The following is a 27,500-nucleotide window of genomic DNA, read 5'->3' as shown; positions in this document are numbered from 1 at the left end:
TCTCCCTGCAAACTGTCACAAAACTGACCCTCCACCACAACCAACCCCCCAACCCCCCGGCTACTACCACCTCAAGCGGGCCTGTTCCCGAGTCAAACACTATGTAGCACCTCAGAGACCAAATAAAAGCTCAGACACTGACAGGAAGGCCACGCTGTTCTAGGGGGCCTTGGGGCTAAAACTGTGACAAGAGTGCCAGCACCCATGAGCAACAGACAAAAAAGCTGGGGCTTTTTTTTTTTTTAAGCCTCGGCTGTTTGTACAAATAGACACATTACACACCTCTGCTGCCTTTTTTCTGACTTATCCCTCCAGTTGTTACATTAAGTTAGAGCCATGACATCATTGCTCAAATCCCAACGTGCCAACGAAAAGTAACCACGTATAGGGATCAATTAGGGAAACAACCCACACTTCAAATATACAAGTAACAACTGCAAAAACACTTGGAGCTTGTTTTCTGGGAAAGCTGAACATAAAATACCTTGTGGGTGAGATGAGGAAGAAATTTTCAGTGCTGACAAAACCCTAATTGAGCTTTAAAAGGTGGTTTAATGGTTTGCTGAGTGTAGATTGCGGTTTTAAGGGTAATTTCTCGATGTGTGTGTGTGTTTTAAATCCTCTGCAAGCTTTTCAGAGATTATCTGTTTTTAATGTGTACCACAGCTCATGCTTATAATTCATTGGATGTTGTAAGTCTTCTACTTTGTTTCAATACCATGTTCGGCATGTCAAGTGTTTGATGAATGATGGTCAAAAACACTTGTTTCACAGCTCTGTTGAGGATATTTACACTTGTCAGTCTTCTAAATGCCAGTCATTTGACGCATGTTTGGACAAACACTTGCTCCAAAAGAGATCATCACAAACAGAATTCTTTAGGCATGTGCATCTGTCTTCACTCTTACAGTCTCCATAGGGAGTAAACTGTTTACAGCATGTTTGAGGGCACTTCACTAAGACATTTAAGTGGGGTGGAGGTTGAATATGGTGGGGTTTGTATAATATAAACTTCATCACACACGTTTATGTGTTGACCTTAGTTTTAGATTCTCCATTCAGCTACAGAAAAGTTGGCAGAGTTTCCTTTCTGGGCATTGGGCAGGACCACACACCGGTGCTCAATAGGACAGAGTAAGTCCATTTCAGTTACTGCACACTCCATGAGAATACTGCGAGTAAAGGATTCTAAAAATGGGCCACTAACAGACGGAGCGGAGCAAGCAACAGTGGGCCAACTTGTGGGATCTTTTGGCCCACTATTGAGTTTAAGTTCTCTTAATTTCTCTTAATTATCTACGAGGAGCGAGCACTGTAAGGACTGTTTAAAATAAAAGTAGATGTTGATAAAAGATGTCTCCACACCATCTATAAAAGACAATTATAGCTGGCTGTTTTTACAGCAAGCACAAGAGAAACATTCACAGATTTATATAGATGACAGTAAGAGAGGTGTCATCAGCATGCATCCACAGGTGTCACTGATAAGACAATCTGTTGGGGTCACCACCACATGAAGCCTGTTCAGCAGGGATTCCGTATCTCCCCAATTCCTCCGTGAACGTGAAATACGAGCAGGTTAAGGGAGAATAAGCTGGATCAGTAACACTCTCGGAAAGTTAACAAGTCTTCAGGGAATGGAATGAATCCCAGTCCAGCTTTTCACTATCATTCAAGATCAGAGTTGGCCTTTGCTAGTTAGGAGCCGAGGGCGAGATCCTGGATGTGCTTTCTGTCAATCAGTCACTCAGTGCCTCAACCATTAGCAGTCACCTTATTTGCCTTAATCCAAGGGCTGGCTCTCTTGATGAGGTGTTAACAGAAATCCTTATTTGGGTTTTGGGAACAGGACTTGCCATAACTGGTCTAGACTGTATAGTTGTCTCTGCTGCTAGAATATGTGGAATAGGAAGTGAGGTCTGCTTTCTACATCAGCAGAGGTGATCTAATGTGATCTAAGGAGGTTAGAGGATAATTATGCTCTCACAGAGAGTCATTTATTGGCAAGCACAGTGACAGTGAAGAGACAGGTGGGTTGTTTGTGTGTGTGTGTGTGTGTGTGTGTGTGTGTGTGTGTCCATGTCCAAATGGATTAGGTCATCTCAAAGTAGATCCAGCATAATGATCAGTTCTGGGGTCATTTACTAGGTGAGTTTTTGCAGTCAGTTAGAATTATGTCTTGTTAGGTATCCGTTGCTGTGAAACAAGATAGGTGTTTCGGTGATGCCATAGCTAATGACAACCTATAAAAGTCCCATAAACACATTCATAAAAGATATAATCTCGGGTTTAAGCCACAATCACACAAAAGAACACAGCCTTGATCAGGTTCAAAGAGAAAAATGAGTTGGTTTCCTGGATGCACTAAACTTGCAAACAAAATACAGCATATAAAGTACAGATCACACATAAGTACACAGCAATTGGGACTTGGGAGAAAAAGGTTAGCTCATCTGATGGGTCTTAAATTGCTCCAGATGACCGTATCTGGCCATTGCTTTGGCAGACTGAGAAGAAAAAGCTAGCACAGATGTATTAAGCTATGCAGTCAGGATTGCCCAGCGTGTACCACATAAACCGCTGTGTAACCTCACATGTAAACAGAATTTCATCCTCTACATTTCCTGCCTTGGATGTCCATATGCAAACATTTTTCCCTTTTTCCGATTTCCTGTCGCTGTGGAGCGCCTGCTGCGCTAAAGGGTCTTGTGGGCCCATCTGCTCGACATTCCCATGTGGTCATTAAAACAACTGCAAATGAATTAATAGTCAAAATGTTCAGTGGACTCCTGTCCTTGATTAACGTGGCCTGCATTGCATATTGTATAATATAAGAACTTAGCTGATTATAGTTATTGGGTCTACTTCACACAATGCATGGTATGTGCACATAAACAGCACATACATGAGTTAGTATGTACAATGTAATGTTTTCCAGTGCTATTCCTGCATTGGGGGATGAAACACTAGACCATTAGGATTGGCATTGGCTTCCAGCAATTGTACTGCCTTTCCATGCATGTCTAATCTATATATCATCAATTCTCATCTGGTCAACATTTTAGCCAAAACAACTTGATACTGATATAAAATGATTGACAATACTGACATTAAGGGATGCATTTCATCTGAAGCCTGTAGTCTCTGTGAACTGAGCCAACAATCATTGCCTTGCATTGCTTCACCACTTCATCTACAGGTGGTAGAAAGACTATGCTTGGCTAAAGACTATTTCCAACAGTCTCTGGCGTATCCTAATACAGTCAGAAGAATGGGAATCTTGAGACCAGATGATAAGCAGAAACACCTAATTGCCCTCAATGCACATTGCATCACCTTCAATGGGGAGTTTGTCCACTGATGCATAATAACTGCTCAATTCTCTCGTTGCGAATCAGCCCTGTCCAATACAAACATCTCACATGTCTTTTAACTAAACTCCAGAGACAGACAGATCCCAAATCACCCTATCAGATAGGAGTTGGAATGTCTATATCTTGGTATGTGTGTTTCAATGTACCATAAGTGGCGACGTGTTTCTGGCATTGGCAAGTATGTCTGTACTTCTATTGTTATGTATTTGTAAAATCTTGAAATTGTGTCCAAAACGTGTCTCTAAAGACGCCAATTGTGTCCTCACTGAAGCCCAGCCAAAGACTGGAAAGTCAGACAGTGGCCTGTTTGGGAGTCAGCGCCAAGAGGAGGGATGTTGTGGGGTGAGGCAGAGTGAGAAAAACAGAAAACAAATTTGGCTTTTCCCCCTAGCTAGCAGCTGTCAGCTCTCTGCCGTGTCATGATGATAATGGCTGGCATAACACTGGCCCAGGTGAGACATGGGCGGATTATGAACTTTCGGGCCCCTGGGCCCAGATGTATTGAGGGCCCCCCACTAATTGTCGTATATGTGGGAGGGGGGGGGGGGGGGTTTGGGGGTCCTCCCCCAGAAATTTTTTTGATGTGATTTCCTGTATTCTGGTGCATTTTGGGGATGGCCAATACTAATTTCAATCAGATTCATAGCCTACATCCTGATTTGTTAGATAGATAGATAGATAGATAGATAGATAGATACTTTATTGATCCCCAAGGGGAAATTTTTGATATTGAGGCAATGATTCCATGCAAAGCCTTGGGCTTCAGGGCCCCCTGACCTCTTGGGCCCCTGGGCCTGGGCCCGGTAGGCCCGTGCAGTAATCCATCCCTGAGGTGAGATCCCTTCATTAATCTTCATTCAGTGGCCAGAACTGACTTCAGGATCATCTCACACACACACACACACACATACACACACACACACACACACACACACAGGCATACAGAACAAGGAAACCTTACACATTCAAAAACACAATGGATTCACTCATATGCAAATACAGGCAACTAGAGAGATTTTCTCTCTGGTGTAAACTAACATATAAACATTTTGGGGAAAAACACCACTTAGTCACACAACCTAGAGAATGGTTAAGAGAAGCACACACACACACACACACACACACACACACACACACACACACACACACACACACACACACACATTTCATCACTGATCAATTGAATGAAGCTCAGAGACAGGAAAACCTTAGCCAAAGTAGCTTGGCAAGTGTTTGTGAATGTGCCACAAATTGGAGAGAAAGTACACAATATTTTGAAATGGTGTGGAGATGGGGTGGTATGACATAAAGAAAACAATTACAAGACAAAATAAACTTTTGATAAACAAATTACTATTTAAAGAATGCCAATGCTAGTTCATCACTCCTTGTGCCACAAAGTCTTGTTCTTTGGCAGACTCCAGTTCTCCCTCAAGTTAATTTCAAATCAAAGAGTTCATGGTTTTCACTTTGTTGCAATAATAAACCTACTACATTCATCAAGACTCTTCAAAACAAGAGCTGCCTCTCATATTTTAGTATGCAGATTCCTTGAAAAAAATCCCAACTTGCTTATTTCCATCGTCTGGAGAGGGGTAGGGGAACTTTAGGCTAGGAATGGCAGATGGTGCTGATTGGGAACAGGGAATTGGGGTGGGAGAGTGGGGTTTGGGATCAGGGAATTGGGGTGGGAGAGTGGGGTTTGGGATCAGGGAGTTGGGGTGGGAGAGTGGTGTTTGGGATCAGCGAGAAGGGCTCATTGGGACCAGGGAGAGCATGGCAATGTGCCGGCCCACCTACGGCTCCAGGGCAGGCTGATGTACTCAGGGAGTTCATAATGGCGACTGTGAATGGCATGTTTGAGCTCGGTCACTGACTCTGTTTGTTTTCTCAAGCGTGGCGTGCTGATGATGTCATCCACGGGCCACAGGCAGAGTGACGGGCAAGCGTGAAGGTCGACGACCCCTGAGAGTCTGTGCCAGCGAAAACAGGTAACATTGTCTGGGTCAGTCGCTCATAGACTCACACACACACACACACACACACACACACACAAGAGTGGTGTGTTTCTGTGTTTGGGTGTAGCCAGTATCAAACAACCCTTCCTCTAACCTCCCCAACACGAAACAACATTATGTCACCTGGGATCTATGTTGCGGAATACAAGCAGCTCAATGGGGTCGTTACGTGTGTCACAACTGCTCCACTCAAAGAAATCAAGACGTTCTGCCTCCACCCCTTACTACTCTGTTTTTTTAGGGTGAATTACAATATTGTGATAGATTTAGGGACTCCAAGAGGCCAACAGTTGTGCCAAGTGAAGTCAGAGAGTTATTAAGCCCGTATCCACGACAGCCCTGCCCAAGTCTGCCGTCTGCCAACAGCCAAACACCACTCCACTCCACTCCACTCCACTCTCTCTCTCTCTCTCTCTCTCTCTCTCTCGTTTACTCCCTCATCCTAATCCAATTCCCTCCATCCCTCCCCCTTGTTATTTTTGGACACCTGTGTGGCACTTATGGGCTGTAATTGAAAAGGCAGTTCATAGAAGGTATTCACAAAACGACTGTGTTTTAGACGCTGGAAAATGGGGATTTTAGGGGTAAGAGTCTGTAAGGCACATTAATGATGCTAAATTCAAGAAAATATAAAATTACAAGTGTACCTACAGTATATTTATCCAGATAAAGGTGAACGCATCGGTGGCAGGGAGGTAGTAAAAACTCGGGAAGTTGGAACGTCCTTTGAACAAAACTCAAAACTGGAACAACACACCTGAGGCACCAGGTATTTTTTTTTATCCTTTTATCCATCATTCAACTTTTCCAAGTCTTTGTTAACACAGTGTAGCTGAGGGATGCTACTGCACTATTTGGAAAAACAAGCTGGCCCCATAATGGGCGAGGCTGTGGTGTTAACAAGCTGCTTGGAAACTCACAAATATTAAAAAGGCCAGAAGAGAGACCGGGCTGCCACAATTGCCACGTGTCAACACTTAAAGCCAGAGTCTGAAACAAAGCAGGGCTGAATGCCTATAGGTATTCATCTCTATAAAACAAGAAACAAAACCCACTATCTGCCCCCACATTTCCACCACAGCCCAGGGCCACCATGTGGGGAGCAGGTAGGAGTGTTGAGGGGTCCTTAGCCTGCATGCGATTAGTGAGATTCTGGTTAAAAAGATCAGAGCATGCGTGGGTAATGGGCACTGTCTGTTCTGCTCTAAATGCGTCTCAGCTCTAAGACTCCTCTGGTGTTGTGAAATCCGCAGGGGGCCAAGTCATAAGCCAATAGCACCCAGATCCAATACCCTGTGCTGGTTGACATATTAACGCCTTACTTTCTCATAAAACCTGTGCACTGTTCAAGATTGTTAGATGGTTTCATTGTTTTCCCTAACACAAGTCTAAGCCCCATGACAGTGATGGGGGTTGAGGCTGGGTGGGGGATGTGTATCTAGTTGACCTCTTGCTGGGCCCTGTCTGTCGACCCTGGATTGGCTTGTGTGAGTGGGCCCGAAGTGCGTGCCTCCGCCCTGAGTCTCACAGGCTCCGTAATAGGCTCCAGGCCTGCAGCCAGAGCCTGCCTGTGATCAGGTTTCATTGAATACAGACATGCAGTGGAGGATCTGGGATTATACTGGTGATAACATCATATATTCAAATGACTTGCAGCTTACTATAGGAACTCTCTATCTCTTTCACTCTCACTCTCTCACACACACACACACACACACAGGGCCCTTTGATCTATCCCTACAAGGGGATCAGGAATCTGCTGAGGTGACAGAAGGACTTTGAGTAAAACTAGAGAGAAAGCTGATGTAATATAGCGGAACCAAGATAATACTGGAGTAGCGTAAAACAACAGCTTGCATTTGTGTCCAAAAGTGTTCCATGGAGATCAACAAAGGAAATCCATTCCAGAGCCAAGTCAGATACTATTTGTGATGATTATTGTGTAGCATAAGTCATCAAGATGTAGATGGCTTTAGCAGAGCAGTTTGGGCAAACAGCCATGCCATCATTTTAAATGCTGCAAAAGTTAAAATTAGCTATTTGAATATCAAAGGTATTTCACTGTAATTTACTGTAAGAGGCAAACTTTAAACATTTTCCTCATGTCCAAAACTTCAAAGCCTGCAAAGCCTGTGTTTGTGTGTGTGTGTGTGTGTGTGTGTGTGTGTGTGTGTGTGTGTGTGTGTGTGTGTGTGCGCGTGTGTGTGTGCGCGTGTGTGTGTGCGTGTGTGTGTGTGTGCGTGTGCGTGTGTGCGTGCGTTCGTGCACGTGTTTGTATAATCCTGAGGGCTATGTTTGGTTGTAAATTATTTCCCTATCTGAAGCATGTGGAAGAAAATAAACAGATTGATTCAAATGAAAAGGGATGCCTGAGGTCCCTCAGCTCCAGTGTTAACTTGAATCAGACGGGGATTTTCACCTTTGCTCTTCTGTCTGACTGGATTCTGCATCTGTGCAGCTTTGACTGCAACTAAAACAGACTTATTCATGAATGTGACTAAAGACATGCTAACTAGAAAACACATGTCAATGCATTGTGCCAAGTTAGGATTGACTGAACTTGTAAAGCAATGAGCTAAGTGAATAAACTAAAACTGATCAAAGACCAATGACTTAAATGGCTACTCCTCACCCTTGTTATACCTCATATCTCAACAGGAGCACTACTGATGATGCCCCACTGGCATCCAACCTTGCTAAAGGTAAATTACCTGGCTGATAGACAGGAGTGTTAATCTCTTTCTAATAAAACAACGCCAATCACAGGCCTAGCCGAGACACAGAGGCTCTTTACATACATGAATAATGCTGGACGCCGTTCAAATATGCATAAGGATGAAAAACAAGGTGATGATGCGAGAGCGGGTCTGTGTTTTAGAGGGATGATTATGGGGGTTAGACCCAGAGAGTGATACAAGCTCACATTGCTAAGGGGTTAGTCATCTGAAATGTGTCAAACCAGTGAAAATAAATAGTCTCTCTCTCTCTCTCCACACACACACACACACACACACACACACACACACACACACACAGGAAAAGGTAAACTTTTACTATATGTATTTATATGAGCTCATTGAGTTTAACTGCCATTAGGTCCCCGCTCTCACCCTTTCAAGTATTTGCTTTCACAAGCTCCTAACTAATCCCCCAGTGGACACGACCACGTTTATTACAGAGCACAATAGTTGTAAAAATTCAATAACTTTGCACATTCCGCACAAAGGCAGCCTATACAGCCACCTGGAGGCCTATTATCTGTACATACATACACATTACATAATCTCTCAGTGAAATCCATGAGCTGTTTAAAGTTTTTCATGTCTCTCCTTTTCACTTGCTCACTCACTCACACACAAAATGGCAATCTCTTGGGTACAGAGTAAAACACTCAGGATACGGTGCTGGCTAACACCAGAAACAAGAAGTGTGACCAACTTGTAAACTTCAAGCACTTGTTTAGGCTACTGCTGCAAGTCTCTTAACAAACTATGACCATAATCACCTCAACCACTCATATTCATTGAAGCCAATAACTCACCTAATTGAAAGGACTGGTTTAACTGCTATGTGCATATATGTGTATGTAAGTGTGTGTGTGGTAGTGGAAGGGTGGGATGGAAGGGCATCTGGTCATTATTTTTCTTTTTGGTATTACACCTCATCTACTGTGTTGACATTGACTGACACTCCTCTGAACATGGCTCTGAAGGCCATTGAAAATATCTACATTTCTAAATATATTAATATAGTTACATTTCAGGAATGTTTTTTGGAGATATTACTGTCTAATTGTACTTGTAGCCCTTCAGACATAAAATAGTCAATCTCACCCAGCAAGAACTACACGCATATACTGTAGGCACACAGGTACTGTAGCTTATAGTGCTGAATGTCCTAGACCTAGTATGTACCATGTGCATCAAATGGCACTTGGAAGGTGCAAAGCAGAGCATGAGACCTAAGGCCATGCCAGATAAGGCATGTTAGAAATCAGTCTGAATACACAACACTAAACAAACGGCCCTCATGTGTGTGACCATTTGACCCGGCGGCAGAGAAAGCCTTCAAAGACATCACAAACAGATGGCTGGCAAAGGTCTGGACAAGGAAACAAGCTCCAAGGCTCTTCATGATGTCAGAGACTATCAGAAGATTGACGGGACAAACATATTAAAAGATGTCTAGTCAAAGAAAGGCAACAAACAAAACGGAGGGGGAAAGTCTTGATGGATGAAGAGGGATAGGGGCCAAATTCTGGCATAGCATGTGTGGAAGGCTTTCATTTGTTATCTCCGGTGCATGTTGAAAACACATCTGGCCAATGCTTGGGGAACATCTACAGAGCAAGAGAGAAGTCCTGACATGGGAGCAATTCTTCCACTAAGGTCACTCTGCAGAGGGTTAGCAGTTGCTTGTTCAATGTGCACTAAGATGTTGTCTTATTACAAATGAGGACACTCAACAAAAAATATTGAGGAAAAACAAGGGGTTGGGGGGGGGGGGCATGGTAGAGATAATGGGGTTCAATTATCACCAATGCCACACCCTGTTACAGAAAGCTGAACTGAAGTAATACAGGAAGACCATTTTATCAGAGGTTTCTGTAGACACTTATCAGAAGATTATGATTAAAAAAATAATAATAATCAGAGACCTTTCAAACAATTCCACACAACTGTAAGGACGTTTTCCCCTTTAGCTTGAAAATGGTATGAGGGCAAGACAAGTTACTAAAAATATTCAGTATTAACATGAAAATATTGACTCATATAAGCCATGGACGGACATCTGTTTTAAGCTGTTAGGCTTTGTCCACGCCAATGAATGTGTCTCCATTAACGCACAAAAAAATACTAACATAAAACCTTATGTCTGGGCGGGACATTAACCTAAATTATGCTGCTGCTTAATACGCTGAAATGGCATTGCCACAGCATTTGCTTTTCTCAAAAGTGTTTCATAAGGGACAGACACGCACTGCCATTTGGAGCAACTCAATAATGTATTACGGAATGAATAAAACCTACTGTATGCACCTGTGTCAAATTCATAGAACTACACTGAACAACAGCGTCGCCATGAGGCGATGTAGGCTATGAAAAGAGAATTGTATGAAGAGCATCACCGCATCCTTTTTTTTTTTTACTTCCTAACCAGGGAGATTAATGGGTATTATTAAACCCGCGAATTTGTTTCGTTAAAATATTGTGCAACAATGAAAAACACCAAATGAACACAATGGACAAAAGTAGTGAGGTCACTCCAATTAACTTAGTGAAATGATGAGAGAAACTGATAACGGCTTACCGGTTGGTGGCATTCCCGACCCCGTCTCCGTCATGTCGGTTGGAAACACTTCAGAGGGAGAGCAAGCCTCGAGCACAGCCATAAGCAAAACTAACAGCTTTATAATTTTGGGAAACATTGTTCTTTTGTTCTGGAACATTACCGCGTAGAAAACTGTCACTGCTTCTCAGGTGCGCTCGTGCATCAAGGGCACACATGCATGCCACCTAAAGAGCCTACGATGTTTCTGTTTCAATTCAATTTAGTTATGAAAACTGAGAGAACTTTCCAAAACGTCTCTACTGTAAGAGTCAGACATCAAAAAGAATTCGCTGTGCGCCTCACTACATGCCAGCCCAATCTGCTGCCACTTCACTCTGCGCGCGCATGAGCCGGTGGGCAACAAAATGAGTATTGTACATTTTTGCGCGAGTGTCCGCCCCGCCTACGCTGAAGGCCAATAAATACTCCGATCAAAACTTAATCTCACCCTTTCATAAACAAATGTGTCCACTTGTTATGACATGAAAGATGCACATCTTTATCATCAATCATTGCAGTTGCAAGTCCCTCACGTCAGGTGTTCAACAAATCAACATGGAGAGCAGCGCCAGTCCTCTATGCAGACAGAAGCTGCAGTTTTATATTAAAGGTATAACCATAACAATAAAAACACGCCTTTGTTTGAAACTGCCACCAAATATACGGACACAAAAACGGGTTAATGACCTACGCTAAGACAAAATACCGAGGCTCTGCGGTTGGTGCGCATTCTTTACAAATAGGGACAAGCGACCGTGCTTAGGAATGTAGTAGCACACAAAAAGTAGCCTACACTATCACAAAGGTTCTATATTTCCATACTGAAACATACCAGAGAAAATTATGCAAAATGAAGGTTTTTTTGTAACCAGTTTTATTTTCTTACATAACTCAATTTCAAGGACATTTCTTCATACAAAATGCAATGCTAGAAATGACAGCAGTATTGACCAGCGTGAACCGAAGAGAAAGATAGAGAGGCAGTGCTAGAGTCAGGCTGATCACGAAGACGTCAAGACGAACACCACACTAATTTCAGTCCAGGACACAAAACCCTCCAACTTCTTCCGCCATTGTAAATGCGTTAAATGTCGTTGCTTCACATCCCTTTTCATTCCTATGGTATATCAAACGTCATTTAAAACGACCAGCAAGTGAACGCATATAAAATAGACTTCATGATATACAATTTCACACATGCACATATTTCATTTGAACATGCAAACATGAACGTGATCAAGGACGTAAGCCACATTTTCAGTGGATGAGGTACAAGAAATAAAACAAAAATGGCTAAGGGATACATTTGGCACCTGATTTTAAATTAGCTGACAAATTGTTGCTCTTTTAGAACGTTTGTCTCCACTCGTGTTCTGGTAATGACAAAGCAAACATTGGCAAAAAACATTTGTAGGGTCCGTTGTGACTCGCAACGCTACTCATTTGGACAAGGTCACACAAAACCTTTCAATTAGCCATTATTTACCTAATTGCTAACTATCTTAGGGCACAAATAAAATAACCATTACCTTTAAAAGTAATGTTTTTTTTTTTTTTTTTTTTTTTTTTTAAAATAACCGAATCAAATAGTTACAAGAGTAAATGGGGAATCTAGGGTGACATGCATTTTGCCATGGTGACAAAATCTCAAGTTAGGCATTTTAAGAGAAACATGTTTAACATTTTGTCAATGTACATCTTATTTTACATGTGTACTTTACAACAGTGTGTACAAATTCAGAGAAATATGTGTTTTGGTCACAATCATGCTAAAGCCTGAATCTGGAGAGCCCTGGACATAAAGCTACAATGGAGGCCAACTGGTCCTAAAGTGTCATCTGTTGCATAGTCCAACTTCACTGTGAGTCAACAGTCAACACACCATGCGGTGCCAAGAATGAACAGAGAACAGCACACTTGTCTTTGGAGGGACAACCCACATTATTTCTCGCTCCTTGGGACCCAGGGCTGAAAAAAAAGTTTAATCTTAAGCCCTCTATTAATATCCTTTTCATGGATGTCAAAAAGAGCTGGATAAAAAGTGAAGGCAATATGGCTGCCATTCCAGATACCCTGCCTTAGTCCTTCTTAAGACACCTTCAGTCCACTGTCTTTTGGATCAGCTCTCACAGTTTGGAGCTGGCAGAGAAAGGCTAGCCTTCAATTATGGTTATGTCTGGCACCAGGAGTTGTTTAAAAAAAGTTTCTCAACATTGCATTGAGCCATTTCAGGTCAGTTATCTTTTCAAGGTTACAGAACTATTTAATAGAATTGATAGGAACGCAATGAGTGAACACAGCAGCATTTCCCATTTGTTCTCCCTGTCCCATCTTTCTGTCCACAGACAAATGCCCTTGAGAGAACATTGCAGGGAACAGTGGCTGTTATAGGCCTCATAGTGTTTGAATAACTTGACAGGATTTAAGGGGACATGGAAGCCAATGACTAAACTGACAAATAGGCAGGGCTGCTATCACCTTGTCACTATGTGTAAGAAAATCCTGTGGGCCCTCAATGTAAATATGGAACTAAAACATGGAGTTATTTCAATAACACTTAACAGGAGACACAGATTATGTGAGGACATTTTTGTATTTGTCAAGAATTGTCCTTTTGGAGAAAGGACTATGATACAAAAGATGTCTTTGTACTCACTGTCAGCATCTAACACTGGGTAAGGAAAGGGGTAAATTCGAGACCTAATGTCTGCCTTGTGAACATGGAAACGTCACGTGTATGCCAGGAAACGTAAGCTCACTCATTCGCTCTAAACCACTCTTGCACAGTGGAGGAGAAAAGGCAAAGCTTGCTGTGTCCTCTGTTTTACACAAAATAAAAGACGACCCATGTAAATGCATTAATCACAGGCAGCAGCTTTAAGACAATATTAACCACCAAGTCAGACAGGAACCTTCTTGCATGCACTCACACCACTTCTGTACCATAGTTCACTCTGAATTGGCACCAAACTAACTACACACATATTAATGTCATAATAGTAATCTATATTAGCAATATAATTCTTGCATGTCATTTTCTCCAGCTCTAATACATAATTTCATATACACCAATGAATGAACTCTTGTTGTGTAGTCAATTTAAAAATCTATTTTTTTTTGTGCAAACATATAAATCTCTGTTGCCATGTTTGTGATATGGGGTTTTGTGGAGATGCCAGACCACTTTAGATTGACACTGGCTGCGTCCAAGATGTCAGCTCAGTTTCCTCTCTTAGATATACGTTTCCTATCCTGTCTACAGATCTGCATTTTAACCACAAACAGTAACACATTTAAAGTTAGGCACTTGGTACAGTATTTGACGGCTTGAGCACTGCGTTTCAAAATAAAGAAAACAAAAGAGTAGAGCTTATCCGTGATATCCAGCTATACTCCTCGACGAACCCTTTGAAAGTACAATGGTACAAAAGGAGGAATACTGTTATTGAATGTACTATACTATAGCTTGATACAAAACAAATTACAATTTTGGCCTCAATCTTACATCTTTTTTTTTACTCACACTTCACTCTTCCCCATCTTAGTGTGTTTCTGTGTATGTGTTCAGTTTGTCACTCCTTAGTCGAAGTCACAGGACAAAAAGAAAAGAGCAGCAAATCTTCAAAGTAAAAAATATCACTTTGCCTTCACATCCTCGGTCATGGAAAAAAACAACAACATGGGACTGAGACTCTGACTGATGGGTTCAGGTCCCAGTGGCGCTATAGTAGTGCATTTGTCATTATCATCGTCCTCATCGCTTGGGTGTCATGGCTCCGATGCTGCCCAGCAAAGCCTCCCTAACGTAGAGCCCCGTACTCCCATCTCCCCCCGGAGTCAGCTCGGCCTCAGGGAGTTGCTCCATCACCTTGCGTCCATCCAATAGTAGCCCTATAGAGTAAACTTTAAAAGAGAGAAAGAGAGACAGAGAAAGAGAGAGAGAGGGACGAAGGGGTGGCGATTTGGGGACTCGCTATACTGTCAAATCATGCTCCTTCTTGTCAGGCTGGTCCATATCTTTGAGAAGAGGGAATGCACACAGCAGATTTGACAATGCATGAGGAAAGTTATCTTAATCTGTGAGCACAGTGGGGCCCTGCAACACTGTAGTCTTTCTGAGGTATAACTATAAAGTATAAAGAAAACTGTGAGTTTTGAAGTGATTTCTGTCCTTTCTTTCTTCTTTTTTGTTTTCAGGCTCAAATATCTTACACTTCCTTCAGTTCTTCAGTATGAGAGGACAAAGACTGATGTACATTCACAACATGTACAGTAGATCCTCCAGACATCCATTCACCCACACACATGCATGCGCACACATGCACTCAGATATTTGCAGTGTGCTCATTGTGGCCCTTTCAAAGAGATACCCTCATTTAGCCTCCGTCTCATTTTGACTTGTCCTGATCTCCTAGCCCCGCTAGCACCAGTCCTCTTTCTCAGTCTCCTGGTACCCGCCCGCGCCCCTGGCTCCAGAGCCGGCCGCCGAGCTCATGCCCAGGGCAAAGTGGTACCCGTTGGGCACCCCGCTGCGGCCCGACTGGGCAAGGGCCGAGGATCCCAATCCGGCGCCGGCCCCGGCGTGAGCGGCACTGGGCAGTGTCCGCGTGGAGCGGCCCACGCCGTGGTAGGTGCTCAGGGCGTCGTGGAAGTCGTCCATCTCCTCGGGGTGCGGAAGAGGGTGGCGCGGCTCGGCAGCCAGGCTGGGCACGGAGCCGATGCGGGTGACAGGCACTGGGGACGGGCTGCCGCTGTCGGCCAGCAGCGAGTTGTGCTCCGAGAGGCCGCGCGTCAGACGGGTCGAGCTGGAGCCAGAGACGGAGCTGGGCCCGGCGCAGGGTCGGGAGCCGGCCGACGGCATGGTGACGGGAGACGAGTGGGCCGTTTTGTAGGCGACGGCCGGCCGTGGGGTGAGGGGCGTCTGAGGGAGCTGGCGGCGGCTGCGGTTGGGGGTGTTGGTGCTTGACGCCACGATGACTGGGCTGCCCCTGGCAGTGGTGCCAGCCTGGGAGGGAGACAGGGGGGGGGGGGGCAGATAAAAGCATATGAAATTGATGTGGTGAGCAACTGGTGTACATTACCGGTAATGAGTAATGTAGGCCACAAGTACACCACACACAGAATTAATCTCTCACACACACACCACCTCCCCTACATGGACATGTGTTTGCATTCTAGCCTGTGGGAATTACCGGAATCGCTTTCAGGTTGTACACTCACACATACAGACTTACAGACACACAAACACACACACAAAGGTAAAGTCTGCCATGTGATGTAAAGGTCAGATGCATACACACACACACACACACACACACACACACCTGTATGAGGCGTAAGGTCTCATGTTGTTCCCCAGGTGAGGTGGATCGGCTCGGTCCAGCTGAGTGGGCATGGCCCTGCTCCCTGCTGCCATAGCGCTCGCATGAGTAGTAGCGCGTCTTGGGCTCACCCGACACCGAGTGATGCTTTCGCTCGTGCGGGCGGCCTCGGTCCCGGTCCCGTGCACGCTCGCGACTCACGTGCTCGCCCGTCACCTCTGCCACCGTACCTATGAACATGTGGGAACAGGGAAACACGAGAACTCCCATCATGCAACTTACATCTGCAGAGCAGACATGCAGCAAAATCAAATGGAACCCATATGAATGACCAGTACAGCTTTCCCCCAGAATTTCTCACTTCAGTGTTGGTCTTATAAAATGAACTTTAAAATGACTAGGTGTTGAAATTCTCTGGAATTGCTTTTCATCACTGTTCTGTGCAGATCATGTGAAAGTAATGCATTCTGCATCGTTTGAGCTCACCAAATGCCTCTTATCAAGTACATTGTGTTCAGAAACGTGACCTGAATCCAGGGTAATAAACTAAAGGCGTGGAGGGAACAGGATGGTTATTGGATGAGTGTTCACTCAGATACATCTGATTGTGTCAAAAGTGCACCCTTCCCTCCGTGGTCCTCTTATCCTATATCACTCTCTCCTTTTCTGTCGCCTGTTTCACATTGGCCACTCCGCTTGTCCTTGCTCTTTGGACAGGTCCCCATAAATTAGGTGACAGACATGTGGAGCATGGCTTTCATCTCAACAGTCAGAAACCAGCTGTTACCAAGCAACACTAACACACACACACAATCCTTTGTCACACAAAACACACACATACACATAAATATTCACACAAAATCATCACAGAATGCTGCCTGAAAAGACAAGTATGATGTATCATCATCCCTCGATGATAATATGTCTACTGGAGCGATTTTTATAGACTTAACCAAAGCTTTTGATCTTGTTAATCACTACATGCTTTTAGACAAACTTCATGCTATTGGGCTCTCTAAACAAGCTCTTCTTTGGTTTAGCTCTTATTTACATTTTCGGCAACAGTGTGTCCTTTTTCAGGGTAGTCTATCCTCCTTTGCCATTATGGAAAAGGGAGTCCCTCAAGGATCCTCGTTAGGGCCTCTCCTATTTTCAGTCTTTATCAATGACCTTCCACAAGCTTGCTCAGACTGTTCTATTCACTTATATGCTGATGACACAGTGATCTATAATTCCAACTCTAATATTTCTAAGATACAGAACACTCTTCAGACAGACTTTGATATTATTCAAAAATGGTTCCAATGTAATGACCTCCTGTTGAATAAAAAGAAATCATACTGTATGCTTTTCCCAACAAGATCTACTGTTAAACAAACAAATTTGTCAATTAACTTTTTAGATGGTACCGCTCTTGGCAGAGTTGATGAATTTAAATACTTGGGCTTTTGGCTTGATTCTCAACTCTCCTATAAAACCCACATCAATCATACTATAAGAAAGCTGAATTGTAATATAAGGATGCTGTATCATTTCAATAATTGTTTTACACAGCAGATCAGGTTGAGAATTGTGAAGCAATTATTATTTCCAATTATAGATTATGCTGATGTAGTATATCAGAACTCCACTGAGACTTGTCTTAAGCCTTTGACTGTTGTCTTTAATAGCATTTGCAGATTTGTGTTGAAATGTTCATACAGGACGCATCACTGTATCCTGTATGATTCATTGAATATTCTGTCACCCAACGCCAGGAGACAGTTTCATTGGTTCCAGCTTATTTTTAAGTGCATACATCTTAGTTATCCACTCTACCTGCAACAACATTTAATACCTTACCAAACAAACTATAGTTTGAGGCACACCGGATATCTATCATTTACAGTACCACATATCTCCAAAGAAAGCGGCAGGCGTTCATTTAAATACAAGGCTCCCCTTGACTGGAATAGCCTGCCTGGGGCCTTAAGATCAATTACATCTTTGAGTCGCTTCAAGACATCTTTGTTCACATATCTGAAAGCAAATAATCGTTGTAATTGTTTTCATTAATGCTTTTTTGTGTGTCTTTGATCTGTCAATATGCTCTGTTATAGATATGTGAGCGTACGTGTCTATATTTTCGTATATGTGTATGTATGTACTGTGCGCATGCATATATGTGTCTCTGTATGTATATATGTGGATATGAAGATGTATGCTTGTTGTATATATGTGTATATGTATGTATTTTTAGGGAATGGGAGCTGTTGGGGGTGGGGGAAGGGGGCTGTATGTGAGTGAATGTGTATGTTGTATTGTACTGTACTGTAGTATCTTGTCCTTGTACCTTGTCTTTGTCCAGTCCTATCGAGGACCCTCTCGAAAATGAGATGTCACATCTCAAGAGGCATTCCTCTTTAAATAAATAATAATAATAAATAATAGTATAACTCCTAGACACACCACAACAGTTCAAGTTAAGGTTGGTGACATACTTACACATTTTCACAGATGACTCAAATTTGGGAAAACCACACAGACACAGTCTGGTCCTTCTTCTTGTCTGTCTGTGTGTGTATGTGTGTCTGTTATATTAATGCTTCAATTATACTTCAGATATTCAATTATGCTTCAAATATTCGGTATCACTTCTTGCCAGCCATATTCTGGGAGGCCAGCACCAGGACTATATTATAATGGTGAATTAAAATAGTTGGTGATGGATTTTGTCTAATAAGATGAAAGGAATGCAATGAACTTTCTGCTGCAGCACAGAGGTATATAATGCAGAGTGGAACATCTGTCAACAACTCCTCAACCTCTGCCATACTTACTTAATAGGCAGACTTACCCAAAGTTCCATGGTGCATGGAAGCACCCGCTCTCAACCAGTCCCATACCAGAAGCCTGAGAATTTAAAAAAAAAAAAAAAAAAAAAAAAAAGAAAACGCCCCCCACCCCCTTCTCCAAAAGCAGCTTTCTCCCTCCTGATCCCTGAGCTGGTAAGTCTGCTCCTTGAGTCGCCAGAGCACTTGACACAGGAATATTCCCTCTGAGCCCCTTTAGGAAGTCAATGGAGGGCCTTTTGCTCTATAACCCGATCAGGCTTAATCCGGGGAGGAATTTATCTTATCGCCAAGCAAGGCCGGTGAAGCAGGAACGAGCAACAACGCCGGTCTGCCGTGCTACTCTTTCTGAACACATGGTGAAAGGAGATTCTGGTCTAAAGTTGACAGACGCCTTTTCATGCATTCCATCAAACGTCCACTTCATGAATTTGACTCTGTCATATCTGGTGTTTTTAGCCACAGGTATACAGCATCTGACATGTGTGACCATGGTCAATGTCTAACAGATGCACATGTCATCTAGATAGTGGGGCTAAAGTACTTAACTAATGGGTCTGTATGTAAAACATTTGCTCATACAAAGTATCCTCATACAGTAAACACATACATGCACTAATGACCCAGCACACTCACAGTGTATTTTAACCTACAAGAACAAACAAAACAAAAGCTGATTTTGCTTTAATTTGTCTATCCATCATCTCAACCCTTTTGTAAGGCCTGCATTTTCCATGTTCCATATTTCCTCTGGAAACTTGTGCATCTGTACTTTGTGGAATAGCACATTCCCAACAGGGAGGTTTGTGTGTGTAAAAGAAGGAAATTTGATTAACAAATGATTAACAATCCGGTACTTCACAGGAGAGGACTGATCACACAGAGAGAGGAAAGGGAGAGTGTTGTTTGTGTGTGCCATAGCAGATGTTAAAGATGCCATTAATCTATGGTGGCTTCTCTGAGAATGCTCCCCTCTCTCTGCTGTCTCCTGCCACCTCATTCCCTCAACACCATCTTATCCAGTGGCTCGCCCCCCTAAACGTGGGGTGACCGCCTCAGTCCCTCACAACATGTGAAAATCTTCGAGTCTGGGCATGTGCAAACACCCTTGTTTGTGCATGTGTATCAGTGCCTGCATCTTACCCCGTGCAGAGGTGGTCTGCTCTGTGCTGTCCCTCTCCAGTGACTTGTGCTTCTTCTCGCGCTCCCTGCGCTTGTGGCAGTGGTGGTGGTGGTGGTGGTGATGGTGGTGGGCCCTGTCCTGGCCCTGCGAGGGCCTCTGCAGCCCGTACTCCCGCAGGCTCGCCTCCTGGTGGCGCTGCGGGGACAGTGTGGACGCTGAGCGCCTCATGGTCATGGGGCTCGCATCCAGAATGGGCTGATGACGAGAGGAGGAAAGGAGAAGGGGATGAGAAGAAGAAAAAGGGCAGAAAGGAGGGAGGGCTCCATCGATTTGTCTGCTGATACCTCTACCTTTCCGTCTCTCTGTGAAGTCTCTACTGTTCTTCTGCCCTCCTCACACTGTGCCCTGACCAGCCGAAGGGAGTGTGGTAACACTCAATTAGGAATGCATATTCCTAATGCATTATAAATGTATTTATACAGTCATATGCACTATTTACAATGCTTTTCCATTAATAAATTGCATGTGTACCCCTGGACATCCACGGTTGCATTCATATAGCCATATGACATTATTATGATTGCATTAATATTGCAAGCCAGTTACAATACCTTATAAAACAATGTTTTACAAGCGGCATGCTGCTTAATAATGCAGAATCCAGCCACAGATAAATACTCTCCATAATGCATCATGGTGTTACCAAATTAGTATGATAAAGACACCTGACCAATAAGCATGGTGCTGCCACAGACAGGAAGAGGTGAGCCTGGTCATGTCAGGGAAGTGCTAAAAATCTGCAGGAGCCCTGAGAGCAAATACAGACTTTACAAATACTGCGAAATATAAAAAGCCTGAGAGAGGGACAGGGAAAAAATAGATTAAAAATTAGAGAGCAAAAGAACAAAAGAAAGAAAGAAAGAAAGAAAGAAAGAAAGAAAGAACAGACTGGTACAACTAGCGCTGTTTGCTCACAGCAACGAAGTGACAATTCAGTTAAAATCACAGCAGATGTTTTGACCACTTCAAAATGAGACATAATAATGTGATGCCTGTGTCACACATTCATAGAAAGCCACGCTGAGGTCGCACCTCTACTGTCACAGAAGAAAAGGGGTCAGAAGTCAGTTGAGCCATACAGTGGCTATGGGTCTGGGCTTTTAGTGCCATGGTTAAGGCTCAAACCTGCAAGTTATCTGCTCAGGGATTTGTATTGCTTATTATTTAATCATTGTTTATTATTTGCTTATTATTTAATCATTGTTTATTATTTGCTTATTATTTAATCATTGTTTATTATTTGTATTGGTTGATGTTTGCCTCACAGGCTGTTGTGGAAGCCATACAACTCATTTGAGGTCCCTGGGAAGATTTGAGCTTTAGTTAAGGCATATTTTGAGGACATTCAATTATGCTTCAACACAAGTACTTACACAACATCATGGCAGTATTTGGGTGTTGGATGGATGTGCCATTTCAGCATTGGTTTTCACCATGGCAATGGGGGTAAGCTGTAAGTCATGGGTCAGGGCTCTTTAAAGCACATTCTGTCTAGATGTAAAACTAGCCTGACCCAGAGATTCTACACCTGGAGACATACAGTAATCAGGTTTTAAAATCACGTGTTTGCATGAGAACAAGAGTGTTGAGGTTAACTATTTGCCGGCAAATGACAAGGACAGTAGAATTGTGTACTAGAGGGACAGGAAAGTGGCTATCGAGCAAATACAAGCAATACAGGAAGTTGGGCCAAAGCACAGGATTGGAAACTCTTGGTAGACATCGGAAGGCATCTGCAAATTCCACAGCTGTGGTGACACTGCTTTGAGTGAGAACAGACATGGTGTTGTATTCAGAGGGTGAGTGTACTCTCTGCTTTATTGAGCATTATTCCCTTTGAAGATGTGATTGAAGAATGCTTTCTAAGGAAGAAGTCAAAGTGTGCAAAACTGGTAGCAAAAGTAAGGGAACGTGGATGGCAAGCACACACAATACCAGTGGATATGGGTGTTAAAGGTTTTGTAGCAAAGTCAGCTACAACACTTCTGTTGGATTTTATTTTTGTTGTGGACGGTTACTGAAAGGAGCTGTAAAAAAGTTATCTGAGGCTGCTAAAAAGGCAAGCAAATCGCTATGGCTGAGGCACTCACAGACTACCAGGGTTCATGTTGTAACCTGAATTGACTGTGAGATTTGTGAAATCTTGTCGCTGTCTTTCTGGAGCGGTAGTTGTTGGTGCCCACATCAAGGGCTTGCGTTATGGCTGGTTACGTCGCTGATCTGATCATGGTCACAGCAACGAAGAGGAACCACTGAAGAATTTGTTGGCATTTGTTGGTGCCTGTATCAAGGGCTTGCGGTTGGTCTGGTTAGGTTGCGGATCCGATCATAAACGGCCACAGAAATGAAGAGGAATGACTGCAGAATTTGGTTGGGTTGAAAAACCCCGTCATGAGTGTAGAGGGGGGTGGGTCTGGGACGCCAGACACTACTGTTGGGCCTTCTGGAGGTGTTGGGGACCTAATTCAAATGAAACACTGATGAAAGAAGGTGCCGGTTTGATAACCCCAGTGAAATGCTCAGAAGGCTGTTCTATTGGTGATGCTGTTTTTTGTGTATGAAGGTTTGTTGCTTCGGTTGAGCACTTAAGCTACTGGCAGCGCATGTAGTACCATGAATGAGGGATATTCCAGACCCTGGGTAGAACATGTGGCACGCTTGCAAATGCTGCCAGCTAACTGTCAACTGTGCCTTGTGGTTGTATCCTGCGTCATGTTGTGTAATGTTAAATAGGCTTGGCTGTTGATTGTGCACTATGGGGAATTCCTTTCCTAAAGCACAAGGAATTTAACACCTCACCTGTGTAAATTTGAAATGATTGCCGATTCTTTTTTATCATTGACCAATACTCAATCATTGTGTACTTGTTATATTTTCTGCATTTGCCCTGTAAGACGACCCATAGTCATTGTTTAACAGTCTCATCTGAAGTAACAGTCACAACGCCACAGCATCTGAAAGAAAAAGACGTCACAAGCCTGCTATCACCACCTAGTGACCACAGCAAGCTTGTGCTCTGAAAATGGTTACCCCTTCAAAGCACATCTTTACCAAAGCAGTTGCCAACACATTGACACATTGTAAGTTAAAATATGACGCAATAGGTTACATATTAACTTATAATTTCAGTACAATTAACATGTTGTATATGCATGTCCATATGTTCAATGTGATCATCCAGTTTTGCCATTTTTAAGATCATGTGGGGAAGTTGTCTACAATTAAAATTCAGACACTGTATTTCTGAACCATTGGACCTATAAGGCTGATTTTATCTTCAGAAGCATTTAATTACACCAAATAGGACTACCAAAACAGTGTCAGTAGGCCTATGATACTATTTCAACTCCTTTGGCAAAGATGAGGGGGCTCCAACAGAGAAAGCAGTATAGATAGAGAAAAGAGGAGAACCACAAACACCACTCTGTATCTCACGACCATTTAAAACACAGCACTGTACAAAAGACCCTGAGATATCTCTCACTCACACACACCCACAGACACAAACCGCCCCCCCCACCCCCCCCAAATACACACACAAACAAACACACACACACACACACACACACACACACACACACACACACACACACACACACACACACACACGCACACTCAAGAGGCAGACACTCAAAATATATTTTGAAAGCACACAGTACACAAATTATATTGCACAATTGCATACACACAACAAACACACTGGCCTTGGACACATCACTCCAGGAAGCCAAGATATTGTGTTGACATAGGCTGTGAGGGAGTGAGATCGCCTGCATTGATTTCCTTTATAAGACCACCTAATTTAAGATGGTGTCTTGTGGTCTGAGAGATTAAAAAGTTCCATCTCTCTCCAAAACAATGTGACAATCTGATCAACAGCCAGAGTGGATACTCATAAAATATATCTGCAAGATGAAAACACATGAAAACACATTTTTCCCCAACTCCCCTTAGTTACAGATGGCCTGGGAATGACATTCAATTCTTCAAAGCTCATGATTTATTGATTAAAAAAAGTAGACTGAAATGCATGCAAGGTCTCAGTCCCCACAGCAGCCTATGCAAATACACCTCAATAAAGAATACCCAGTGTTTGGACACAACAATGGAGCACGATATCTGACAGACACAGAGACAATGGGAGCAACACAAAGGCCAACAGATAGATGAGAAAGAGAGAGAGAGAGAGAAAACAGAGGACAGAAAGAGAGAGAGAGAGATAGAGAGGAAGAGAGACAGAGAGAGGTTAGAGAGAGAGGAGGGGTGGTACATACTGGCAGGTAAGGTCCAGTGGTGTGGCGAGGGTGGCTCCGCTGCTGAAACACACAGGTGAGGAGACACACAGACACAGAGCGTCAGGAGGGGAGGACCAGCGAGAGGAGAGAGAGGAGAAGAGAAACAGAGAGAAAGAGAGAGAGGAGAAGAGAAACAGAGAGAGAGAGAGAGGGAAAGTGAGTAGAGGACAGAGTGAAGGACCAGGGGAGGAGAGGACAGGACATAAGCAGACAGGTGAGGAGACACAAGTCCACATAGTTGTGTTAAAAGAAAAAGGCAAAGAAAAATGTAGAAAATAAAACCGAAATGGAGAGAAATGAAAGAAAAAGTAAACAAATAAAGAGAAAAGGAATAAAAGAGGAGAAGAAGTCTGGAAGTGTACAAGAACACATTAAGACAGGCAAGAAAAATCTGACAAGACAGGGTTTGACAAACAAGTAGGAACAAAGAACCTTCCACTAAAACATTAAAGGACTGTTTCAAAACCAAACATATAAATATGAAAAGTACATAAGTATGAAAATTAAAATATGGTTTGACCCTTTCAAGCAGGAGGTGTAAAGAAAGTAAAAGAATGTATCTATTAGTACTCCATGTCTTCCAACGGCAGAGTGTTAGAGCTGACATGTTCATATGGACACATTACATCACACACACAGAGAATGAGCAGAGACACAGACGAGTCTGGCAACAGAAGAGTGAGTTCATGTGAGTTATGGGAAGGAACGTAAACAAAGCAGAGAATGTTAGAGATGTAAGACATGCACAGCAGAGTGTAGTCCCAGTGAAGAGAGAAAGGGGACTTCAAATAGACTTTTGTTAGAGAGAGACAGAAAACAGATAAACTCCCATCACCTGTGGGGGAAATAAAATCAAAGTCAACACCCTGGCAGAATTATTGTAAAAATCTACTTGAGCCCTGGGGACTACAGTATGGTTAGATCACTATTCTCAAGATAGGACAATCTAAATAAGACAGGGTTCCCACTCTAAGTCAAATGTAACATTCCATGACTTTTCCCTGACAAAAAACTAAATTTCCATGATTTATGGAATACTTACTTACTATATAATGAATGGTACAATATACCGACCAAATATTTCAGAGCAGCCGCGTAGCGTTCACAAATCTTTTACTTTTTTAAAGCGGGAGATGAATAAATGGGCATTGAATAAACTAAGTTGGATTAACCACACACAAACTACTCAAGCAAGCAGTAAAGCTAATAACCAAACAATGACTTTGGCCCAAAAATAATAAATTCCCTGACTTTCCATGTCTGGAATAGACTTTCCAAAATTCCATGATATTCCAGAAATTCCATGACCCGTGGGAACCCTGATAGGATTTATTATAATAATATAGGAATTAATGCATATTACCATTAGTTTAATGTCTTTTTGGTATGTGTGCTATGTGCTGTGCTACTGGCTGCATGCATGTAGTTGTAGGAGGTGAAGTTGCATTGTTGTACCTGGTACTCAGCATTGAGTCTGGGCATGGAGGAGGCTCGGCCAGGCCCCTCCAGGATGGAGAAGCGCTCCATATCAGAAGTGTACTCATCACTCAGCTCTGCACCAGATTCCTGCAGCACACACACACATATGCACACACACACACAAATTACAATCACAAATTCATTAATACACACTCACCCAAACACACATACTGTGCCTTTTTCACATTTCATATGATGGAAGATATAATACTCTTATTTGAAAAGCTAAAAAGTAATATTTAGTAATTCCTGTAACAGTGCACAGTCGGTGTACCTGAGTTTTGCTTGAGGTCTGTGTGTCGTCTGATTGGCCCCGCTGTACTGACTTTCTGCTTCTCTGCTGTCGTTCCTGAGGTGTCTCCGCCGACGGAGACTTCTTCATGGCGTTGCCCTGGGTTTGGCTGTAGTGGACACACAGCCATGGCGTGGTGCGAGTGAGAGTGGCATTGGTAAAGGATATCAATTCAATTCAACGTTGCTTTATTAGCATGACTGTAGGTACTGTGTTGTCAATATATCACCGTGGCTGTGATTGGGCCGTCTGCCTCGTGCCACGGGTAATCACAGCTGTGGTTATAGCCGCTATCAATGCCACGGTTATGAGTGCCATATTGCTTTTGTACAACAGTTCTATACCAACTAATCGAGTTTAGATAGTTCCAGTCTTAGTCTTGGCGTCTTTGGCTTTGCCAATCAACCAAGATCTCTGGGAGAGCCCATATGTGCACAATAATTTGCATTCTCGGACCTAACTGTTATGCAAAGACACATAGTGATACAATGATGGTACAGTATAATCTTTTGATGCTTACACTGCCTCTCCATTGGTCAAGGAGGTAGTGGGCGGAGGCTCTGGCTGCGGCAGCGAATCAGGCTGAGCTGCAGGAGGGGCTTTGGCACTGGTGACTAGTGGCGTCTGCTCCTGAATCTGGGTTAAGGGCAGCATGGGGCGGAACAGAGCCCCCACCTTCCCCTGTGCAAATCACACAGTCAATCAACACTCAAGATTCATCAACAAACATTTGTAAATATCTTGACAAAATGACACATGATACATGACTGATCAGAAAGCCCAGCAGACATTTCTCAAATAGCCCTCTTGGCTAACCTGCTGCAAAACAAAATTCTAATTCCAGTGAAGTTGGGAAGCATCTAACCATTGGTCTAAATGGAAGAGAGACCATAAGGCGGGGATCACATTAGCCAGCGGCAAGCGGCAGGTTTTCCTATTGTTCTCTATGGTTCGGCAGCGGAACGGTGGCGTAACGCTAGCGTTGAACAAGCTGAGCATTGAACTTGGTTCAACTTTCAAAGCGCAACGCGAGCGTATTCAATTGACAAACCGTTTGTGTTGCTTAGGAACGAGACAAAACGTATTATGGTCTGAGCGTTGCGTTACGTTTGCGCTGCCGCTTGCCGCTGGCTGATGTGATCCTCGCCTAAAGGATCACATGCGACGGTGTGAGAGAGCAGTTTGAGTAGAACTCTGTCTGGTCTTGGGGTTCTGTCCCTATTGGTGTAGGTGTGTGCATGTGAGTGTGGGTAAGCAGGGTGGTGGCTGGGTGGTGAGCAGTACCGGTATCCCTACGCCCACTCCCACTCCAGGCTGCTGTTGCTGCTGCAGCTGCTGGAGCTTCTTGGCACGATTCTGCTTGTAGTAGTCAAAGA

At 43.3% G+C, this 27,500-nt stretch overlaps 3 protein-coding genes across 4 annotated transcripts in view; 1 reads left to right on the top strand and 2 right to left on the bottom strand.

Moving 5' to 3' along the window:
- Nucleotides 1-11,014, bottom strand: part of si:ch211-196i2.1 (collagen alpha-1(I) chain) — a 101,979-nt gene extending 90,965 nt beyond the window's left edge. The window contains exon 1 of the mRNA XM_042060165.1: nucleotides 10,703-11,014. Coding sequence (XP_041916099.1) covers nucleotides 10,703-10,841 — 139 coding nt within the window. The 5' untranslated portion in view covers nucleotides 10,842-11,014. The remainder of the gene's footprint in view (nucleotides 1-10,702) is intronic.
- Nucleotides 1-27,500, top strand: part of LOC121680692 (high mobility group nucleosome-binding domain-containing protein 5-like) — a 692,414-nt gene that overhangs the window by 595,695 nt on the left and 69,219 nt on the right. The window lies entirely within an intron of this gene.
- The window catches only part of cacna1bb (calcium channel, voltage-dependent, N type, alpha 1B subunit, b), a 152,019-nt gene continuing 136,093 nt past the window's right edge, over nucleotides 11,575-27,500 (bottom strand). For both annotated transcript variants that reach the window (XM_042060163.1, XM_042060164.1), the window contains 8 exons: nucleotides 27,409-27,500; nucleotides 26,645-26,805; nucleotides 26,107-26,233; nucleotides 25,809-25,919; nucleotides 24,333-24,374; nucleotides 20,019-20,253; nucleotides 16,048-16,274; nucleotides 11,575-15,728 (listed from right to left, as the gene is read on the bottom strand). The exon at nucleotides 27,409-27,500 is cut by the window's right edge and continues 42 nt beyond it. In XM_042060163.1, coding sequence (XP_041916097.1) covers nucleotides 15,144-15,728; nucleotides 16,048-16,274; nucleotides 20,019-20,253; nucleotides 24,333-24,374; nucleotides 25,809-25,919; nucleotides 26,107-26,233; nucleotides 26,645-26,805; nucleotides 27,409-27,500 — 1,580 coding nt within the window. In that variant the 3' untranslated portion in view covers nucleotides 11,575-15,143. The remainder of the gene's footprint in view (nucleotides 15,729-16,047; nucleotides 16,275-20,018; nucleotides 20,254-24,332; nucleotides 24,375-25,808; nucleotides 25,920-26,106; nucleotides 26,234-26,644; nucleotides 26,806-27,408) is intronic.

This window comes from Alosa sapidissima, chromosome 13, assembly GCF_018492685.1.
Source record: "Alosa sapidissima isolate fAloSap1 chromosome 13, fAloSap1.pri, whole genome shotgun sequence".
NCBI classification, from domain to species: domain Eukaryota; kingdom Metazoa; phylum Chordata; class Actinopteri; order Clupeiformes; family Clupeidae; genus Alosa; species Alosa sapidissima.
Note: the sequence above shows the minus strand (reverse complement) of the source record. Positions and strands in the feature narration are given on the sequence as shown.